General features: G+C 49.9%; 1 protein-coding gene across 1 annotated transcript in view; it reads left to right on the top strand.

Annotated features, from left to right (window-relative positions):
• Positions 1-364: 364 nt before the first annotated feature.
• The window catches only part of TTLL11 (tubulin tyrosine ligase like 11), a 220,079-nt gene continuing 211,641 nt past the window's right edge, over positions 365-8,802 (top strand). Inside the window, exon 1 of the mRNA XM_080927546.1 lies at positions 365-813. Coding sequence (XP_080783672.1) covers positions 388-813 — 426 coding nt within the window. The 5' untranslated portion in view covers positions 365-387. The remainder of the gene's footprint in view (positions 814-8,802) is intronic.

Genomic DNA, 8,802 nt, shown 5'->3' with positions numbered 1-8,802 from the left:
GCGCAACACCTTTTACCCTTAACCTCACTATATCAGCCATTCCTGGCTAGGCCCTGAGCGCTCAGAAACTTTGTGTCTTCTACCAGTGCCAGGGCCTCAGCGGGTTGGCTGCCCTCTTCCAAGATGGCTGCCGCCGCCTCTGTGACAGGCCTGGTCACGTGGGCACCCTCGCTTGTGAGGTCGCCGGGCCCCGGCAGGTGATTGTCCCTTGCCGGGCCCCGTCCCGAGGCGGCGACTATCCCTGTCAACCGGAGCCTGAGAGATCATGGCAACGGGCTCGGGCGGGGAGCGCGTGGCGGCGGCGGCGGCGGCAGTTTGGTCGCGGGCCTGGACGGCGGAGCGGCGGCGGCGGCGGTGGCTGTGGCGCCGGCACCGGCCCTGAGCGTCATGCGGCGCAGCAGGCTCGAGCGGGAGCCGGCGGCCGGGTGGGAGACGGACGCGGCGGCGGCGGCCGAGTCGCTAGCGGCGGAAGACCGGGAGCAGCTGGGCGTGGACGCTCGCGCGTCCGGGGAGCCGGAGCGCCCGGAGCAGGAGGAGCAGCCCAAGGCCGTAGGCCCGGCCTCGACCCCGACGCGACGCCGCGCGCCCGAGGAAGGAGATGCCCGTGGCCTCCGGAGACTGCCGCCCGCGCTGCCCCTGGTCCAGCCGAGGCCGGCGGCGCGGGCCCTGAGCCAGCTCGTGAAGACCCGGAGCCGGGGCCGGAGCCATCGGCGGAGCTCGGGCTCAGTGCGGCCCGTCACCGTGGACAGCTCCAAGGCCCGCACCTCCTTGGACGCGCTAAAGATCAGCCTTCGCCAGCTCAGGTGGAAGGAGGTGAGGCCCGCGGCCCCGGCGCGTGGGCACAGGGGGGTCGTCCGGAGGCCTGGCCCCCGGAGCCACTTCCCAGGTCAGGTCAGCCCGTCCCTGCCCTGCTCCCCTACAGCTTTTTAAAAGTCTGCAGCTTTGGCCTCTTCAAGCTCCTGGTTTATAATGTCTGTCTCTTCCTCCATTGGTCCCGGGGCCAGGAGCCCCCTATCGCTTTTTGTATTTAAGTTATATTTAAAGTTGAATCAACTTTGGTGCTTAGAGAGCCACTCTTGGGCCAGGTTTGTACTCGACAGCGCCGCACTACGCTCTTCAACTTAGCTGTGCGACCTTGAGCACGCTGCTTTTCTTCTTTGGCCCCGTTAACCTCGGTAAAGTGAAGCCGGTTCGTTCCTATTAGGGGCTTAGTGCCTAATGATTGCACAAAAGGTTTTGGCAAGTGACAACCTACTTCCATCACCCTCCTTTCTCACCACCACCACCGCAGACACTGATTCAGGGGATGTAGCAGGTGACAGTAAGTGGGGGAGTGAAAGCATGGGTGAGGAGATGAATCACTCACCCTTGAATTCATTTCAGTCCTTTAAGGGGGCGGGGCGGGGCAAAGCACCAACTATTTCCATTGGCTGAGTAAATGAAGCCGGCTGACCTTATCTACAGCATAGCAGCTGTTGGTGAACTTTTACAAGTGGGTCCACTAAAGATTCTAGGGGCAGATTCCGGGGACTGTCACAGAGAGCTTGAGGGCTCAGGTTCTGAGCCTTGTGCTGAGGCTGTGGTAAAAGTGGTTTAATGAAGTTGGAGACTGGGAAGAGATGACCACAGGAAGAACCATGTCCCTGTGAAAGAGTTTGGTTTGGAGGGAAACCAAGAGTCAGGTGGGGAGGGGGTCTGGCAATCCCAGGTGTCAGAGCCCTCTCAGTCTTGACTTTCACACCTTGGAAACTGGGGGTGGATTGGTGAGACTCGATTCTACAGTGTCTAAACTGTACATAAAGTTCCATGTCAGCCCAGAGATAGGCGGGCCAGGAAGGTAAACTTGGACTTGTCAGTACTGCTGATCTAGTGCAGAGAGTCTAGGGATAGAAAATGGCTAAGAACTCAGACTGGCCAGCCTGTGCCTGTGCTCAGCTCATCCTTGAGAAGAGACAGGAAGCAGGCTTGATCTTGCTCAGCCAACCCAGCCCAGGTTCATTCCTTTATTTTGCAAATATCCACTGTGTTGATAGCAAGTTCTGTGCTGGGTTTAGGGACTCACACTTTAAATGTGCCCTTGTCTTCAAGCATGCCTAGCAGTAAGTAGTCCCAGTCTGCAGGACCATTGCTGCTTGCTGCTGCTCCTGCTGCTTTAACTGCTCCTCTCCCAGCTAGCTATGTGCATGGCTTTCTCTGTCACCTCTTGAGACCGCTAATCAAGTAGCACATCCTGAGAGAGGCCTCCTAGGTGATGCTCCCAGCATCTCCAGCCCTTGTTGTTTGCTTCATAGCATGAACCTCTCTATCTGACATTGTGTTGTATTTGCTTATTGTCTGTTTTGTTCCCCAGAATGTAAGCTCTTCAAGGGCAGGCATTTTGTTTCGTTACTGCTGTACTCAAAGTTGTCTGGCATATGGAAGGTGCTCAATAAATATTTGTTGACTGCATGAACATATTATGTGACGAGTGTTTCTGTGTATTGTGGGAGGCAGAGGAGGCCAACTCCAGGACACCTTTCTGGGGGAAGTGAAGCCCAAACGAGTCTTGAGTGTTGACCAAAGTTATTTAATGGTGTGGCCTTTGGGTCTCTGATAGAGGGAGTGGTATGGGCCAAGCAGCGTGCATGCAGCGCTTTGTGGTAGCACTGGCTGGATCGTAGACAGGGAGCAGGCACAGTGAGAGATAAACCGGTAGGAGTGAGCTGGGTCAGGTCATGTCATCGGACTTGGGCTCATTCTTGAAGGGAAACCTTGCAGGCCATCGCAGAAGTCCAAGGGTCTTCAGTCTATCAGCTGTACTACTGTGGGCAAGTGAGTGGACTTCTTCAGACCTGTTTGCTTAGCTGAACAAGGAGGGTAGGTTTAGAAAACTCAGGCGCTCAGCCTACCACTTTAACCACAAAATGACAATGTTAAACCCTTGCATCAGTGAGCCCAGCAGAATAGGTAGTTTCTAGGAGCCTACCTCGACTGCCCCTCCCATCTTAGGCCTGCCTTCCACCACTTATAAACCATGTTGGCATGTAGGCAAAGATGCACATTCTAGTATTTGAGCATAATTGATTCCCAACAAAAAGCCTTCTCTGTGACTTAATGCCACCCTTCCTAAAGGCAGAATAACATGACTTGTGTCACTGGTGTCCCTGTCAAGAGATACCTATCAAATGAACAGGGGACATTTGTGGCACAACAGATATGTCATTGGATGCACTAGGGCATAGGGTTTATGGGAGTGGTGTTGGACAAAACCCTTTCTAACTTGAGGAGAACCTCTACTTGGGGCCGATGGGGGTGACTGTGTGTCAGGGTTCCTTGAATGTTTAGCTGTGCTGCTCAAGAGTATGGGAGTTCCTGCTGACTGGCTTTAGTGGAGGTGAGTGGGTAGCCCAGAAAAGAATGAGGTCATGGCCAGGAGTGGTCGCACGTGCTCAAAGCTAGGCTGGGCTACATAGCAAGATTTTGTTTCAGAGAGAGAGAGCGAGAGAGAGAGAGAGAGAGAGAGAGAGAGAGAGAGAGAGAGAGAGAGGAAGGAAGGCAGGCTATGACTGCCAGTGTGAGTGCTCACACTCCCTGAGGTGTGTAGGGAGAACCTTCCCACCATGGTCCACTTCCCAGGGGGCTGTGAGCTGGCTAGCTCTTGAATTCAGAAATATGCCCAGCTATTGGGCATATGCATTCCCTTCCCTTTTTGATTTCTTTTTAGTTCCACGTGTATCTAAAACCCATAGTGATGGCTGAAGTAATGAACTCTTATGCAGCTCCTACTCTACACCAGACAAGTATTTCAACCCAACCACCCACTACAGTATGTGCATTATTGTATTCATTTTATAGATAGGGAAACTGAAGTACATGAAGGCGAACTCATGCAGGGTCATATAGTGACTGAGAGACAGAGGTTGCATTTGCAAGAGACACCCCGCCCTGCCTGAGTCCAGGCTTCAGTTCTCGTCTCACCTGCAGGCTACAATAATGGGTGTGAAGAAAATAGGCTCTCGTTGAGGGGGCACAGAGCTGCAAACAGATGGCCATAGTCCTGCCTGGGATCTGAGTGGGCAAAGGAAATCCCACACAGTGAGGACAAGGCAGGTAGTGGGGAGCAGGTCCCAGATACAAGAGCGACATGCTGGTGGATTAGGGAGCACATGGAAAGCAGAAAGGTGCAGAAAGCAGCTCAGAGAGCCAGCTATCGACCGTTTCAAGAAGCTTGCATCCCTGTCTACACTGCCCTGCAGCTTGTGGCTGTGTAGACATAGCTTCCCTTGCCCAGTGGTCTCTCGTGCTAAGTCTGATGGTTAAGTCAGTCACTCAGTTCAGGGCAGGTCTAATTTACCTGCGCCCATAGAGGGTTTTCGATTTGTTTCTGCAAGAGCAAATTCACAGATGGTGGCTCTGCAAACTTGCAGATGCAAATAAAGTAATTTCAGGCTAGTAAAGGAAAGCCACACGTCCAAAAATCACCACTGACGGAGTCAATGGTTCCTGCTCACATTGGAGACTCTAGGAAAACTTCTCATCTCCTATGTGGTTTTGTTTGTTTGCTTGTTTGCTTTTTTACTTGTCGCCTTCATTAAAGGAGACCTGGGAGAAAAGATACCACAGAGAATAGGTGTTGAGTGTGTGAGCTGATTTCCTTGGGGACAGACATTATGTATGAGTGTCATGATTCCATGGACATGACATAACATGAATGGGGCCACAGGGAGATTTGATAGGAGGACATTTGTTGGCAGTGGTTTCCATAGGCCCTGTCCTGAGAGCTCTTGCAGTGTAAACTGTTTCAGACACTCCAGTGTGTCCTTGAAAGGTCCCTGTCAATCTTCAGCATATGCACATGACTGTCTCAACACTTGTAATATGTGAAGTACTTTTTGCTAGGTGTATGTACTAGGTATGGGACCAAGTACTTAGTGTTCATTAAGAGTGGATTGAGGCCAGAACATGGTGGCACGTGACTTTAATCCCAGTCCTTGGAAGACAGGCAGGCAGATCTCTGAGTTCAAGGCCAGCCTAGTCTGTAGAGTGAGTTCAGGACAGCACCAAAAGTAAACAAATGGACAAATGGTAGATTGAGAGTCTGGAGAGACAGCTCAGTAGTTTAGAGCACGGGCTGCTCTTCTGAGGACGCAGATTGAACTCCGAGCATACTTACAGAGGCTCACAACTGTAACTCCAGTCCCAGTAGAGCTGACGCCCTCTTCTGGCTTCTGTCAGCATTGTTTGACATGTGCACAGACATGCGTGCAGACAAAATGCCCATGTACATAAAGAAGGAAGGAAGGAAGAAGAGAAAGGAAAGAAAAAAAGAAAGAAAGGAAGGAAGAAAAGAAAGAAGGAAGGAAGAAAAGAAAGGAAGGAAGGAGGGAAGGGAGGAAGGAAAGAAAGAAAGGAAGGAAGAAAAGAAGGAAAGAAGGAAGGAAGGGAGGAAGGGAGGGAGTGGATTGAGAAGCTGGCATAATGGCTCAGTGGGTAGAAGAGGTTGCCTCTAGGCCTCATGAGCTGGAGTTTGGTTCCTGGGACCCACATGGTGGAAGATGAGGACCGACTACTGACCCCTGTAAGTTGCTTCTGCCTTCCACACAAACACTCTGGCATGTCTCTACATGTACACCACACACACACACACACACACACACACACACACACACACACACACTACTGAATGAACGGGGTTTGGAGAGACAGCTCAGCAGCTAAAAGAACTGACTGATTTTCCAGAGGACCTGGGTTTGATTCCCAGTAACCACATGGTGGCTAACAACTTTAACTCCAGTTCCCGAGGGTCTGATGCCCTCTGACTTCCATGGGCACCAGGCACTCTTGTGATGCACAGACTACATGTGGGCCAAACACACACACACACACACACACACACACACACACACACACACACACACACACACAATTGTAGTAAAACATGTAAGAAAACCAAGTAGTTGAAACACTTCCTGTGGTTTTTTTTTTTTTTTATCTCTTCCTCACACCAACCTCAGGCAGATGCTGTCTCTCATCATCTCCAGTTTAGAAAAGGTAAAGATGAGAAAATTGAGGTTTGAGAGTGATTGGTACAGGGCTAGCCCAATGCTACATAGGTACAAGTGGCAAGTGGCTGGTACAATCCTAAACCTTTTTTTTTTTTTTTTTTTTTTTTTGCTATTCCTTTGCTAAAAGCAAGGAACTAGGCCATCACCCCCGCCATTATTGCTTCCGGGTAAAGGCTAGAGAAAGAAGCAGGCCCAGAGTCTAAGCAAGGGAATCAGATTTACCAGCAGTTGGCAGTGCTCCAACACTCCTTTCTCGGGTGTTTTATAATTCTCCACTTTCTATCCCTCCCTTTCCCTATCCAACCCATAATTCTTAAATGACAGCAGAATCACTCAGAGCCAAGAGACCCACATTTACAAATAGCACTTAAAGCACAACACGCCGAAACACACCCTGTGTGGCAGAGAACACTCAGCACCCACTCCTTCCAAGTCCGGCGAGGCACAGAGGTGATCCCCTGACGATCAGCAGGCTCCTCTGTGGGATGTTAGACCACCAGCCATTTGCATCTCTTTTCCTTGAGTCCTGGACAAGGGCAGAGTACAAAATGAAAACCACGGTGCTTTTGCCCCCCCCTTCCAGTTTCAACGATAGTGCAATTTATGTCATATTTTTGAAAAGAGCATTGTACTTGAGAACAGCTTATGCCCCACTCCATCAAATGTTCTCCTTCAGATGACATGCTATTTTAACGTCTAATCCGCCAGAATTTCCCCTTTGCTAGTTAAACTTGTCATCACAGAAGAATCACAATTCACTGCCACTGGTATTTGAACAATACATGTAATAGCTTCAGCATCCAGACTAACTTCTTAAAGAGCCCCTTCAAGACAGTAAATTCCAGGCTCTGTAACTATCCCACTTTTTTTTTTTTTTTTTTTTTTTTTTTTAGCAGATGTGGCCTTTTCCGAGGCTGTTTTTTTTTAAAGGTGCAGAACACATGCGGTATGCACCGTCTCTTCATTTTTGTGGGCAGTTTTGGATCCTGGTTTTCTGTCAGCTCATGCTGAATGGAAAAATCCACCCATACGTTTTATTTCCCTTGGAAATCTATTTCTGAAGAGCATATTGTAAGGCTAATTGGCCTTGTTCAACTTTCTGCTCCAAGGGGGAGGACCAGGTGGCTAAGGGGTAAAATCCTGGCCGTTAGCTCCCCGAGTGTCTTCAGCTGTGATAACACTTGCCCCGTCAAGTGTGTCTGTGAGAGGCGTGGAGGAGGCTCAGGCATCACCTTGGCCCAATGCTGGGCATAGTGCTGTTTTCTGTTGGAGTTCCTTTCCTTCTACGGGGCAGTGAAGACATGGGTCTTTATGTGTGCTCTGTTTTTAATCCAATTTCATTAGCTAGGAGGACTAAAGAAATGTCAGTCTGCTGATTGAGTTTATTCCAAGCACATAAGACCATTCTTCATCTTCATCACGGGGATTTGGGACCCGAATGTACCCTGCTCTACTTGGGCTCTAGTGGTATCACAGATGGCAGATCCGGTGGTGCTGGTAGCTGTTTGCAGCACTGGGGATCAAGCCTAGGGTCTTGTGTGTGTGTGTGTGTGTGTGTGTGTGTGTGTGTGTTGCTCAATCCCTGATCGTCACCCTCACAGTAGGTAACAGAACACTCAGAGGTTGTGGAAGGAGGACATTTGGGTAAAGGTCAAAGGGATGATTGGGTGTGGGATTAATTCTTTATTATTTATTCACTTTACATCCCTATCATTCTCCCTCAAGTCCCTCTCCCTATGCATGCCCCTTCTCTTCTGCTCTGAGAGTGTAGAGGTCCCCATGGGTATCCCCCCACCCGGGCACATCAAGTCTCTGCAGGGCTACGGGCATCCTCTCCCACTAGCTCAGACAAGGCAGCCCCCAGTTAGGGGAACATATTCCAATGTTTTTAAGTAGTATAGATTTTAATTTACTAAAAAGTAGCTGTATCTGGGGGGGGGTGTGATAAGGCGCTCTCAGATTGGCCTCCAATTTGGGATTCTACCTTCCTAGGCCTTCCCAGGGCTGGGACTAGAAACATGAGCCACCATTCCCGGCATCAATTGTAATTTTGAAGTTCCATGCATTCTGTAAGAATTGGCTTTTAAAGACTCCATTGTGGGTCTCTGGCTTTGTACATCATTTTCATTACCACAGGAAACTTATTGTAGCATCTGCACAGCATCTGACCATTGTCTTTGAGTTCACAAACAAGTAGGTGGCTTAACTGGGGAGATTGGAGGGCTGATATATGAACTGGAAGAACTGTGCACTTCCTCTCTCTCCCCCCCCCCCCCGTGTGTGTCTTATTTTTGTTTTGATTTTTTTTGCTTCCTCCTTGGAATCTTGAAAAACCACAGACATTGATTTGATGGCTGCCTCTGTCACATGGATTTGCAGCCCCGACAAGGTGCCTCTCCTCTCTGAAGAGGTTCCTCGTCGCTAAAAATGAGCACAGTTGTGAAGATTGTCATACTCAAGCACTCGGTCCTTTGAACACGTGGGGGTAGGTTTAGCATCTCCAATGCATTTCTGACACCTAAATTACATTTTATAACAAATGTTGATGAAGTGAACAAGTGCACAATCTTGCTATTTCTTTAATTTGTTTTGGGCCCCCTTCTCCTTGTGACTGCTCCCAGAGATCCCGCTTAAAGGCCATTTTTAGGGATGGAGAGAACACTGGCTGTGTTTCTGTGATGTGGGGCTGCAGGGCATTGTACCTTGTGTCCTCAGCAGCTTGAGCATGTGTGCGTCCCTGGGTTTGTGAGCTGCCACC

This window comes from Micromys minutus, assembly GCF_963924665.1.
Source record: "Micromys minutus genome assembly, chromosome: 13".
In the NCBI taxonomy this organism is placed as follows: Eukaryota; Metazoa; Chordata; class Mammalia; order Rodentia; family Muridae; genus Micromys; species Micromys minutus.
This window is presented reverse-complemented; position numbering and strand designations above follow the sequence as displayed.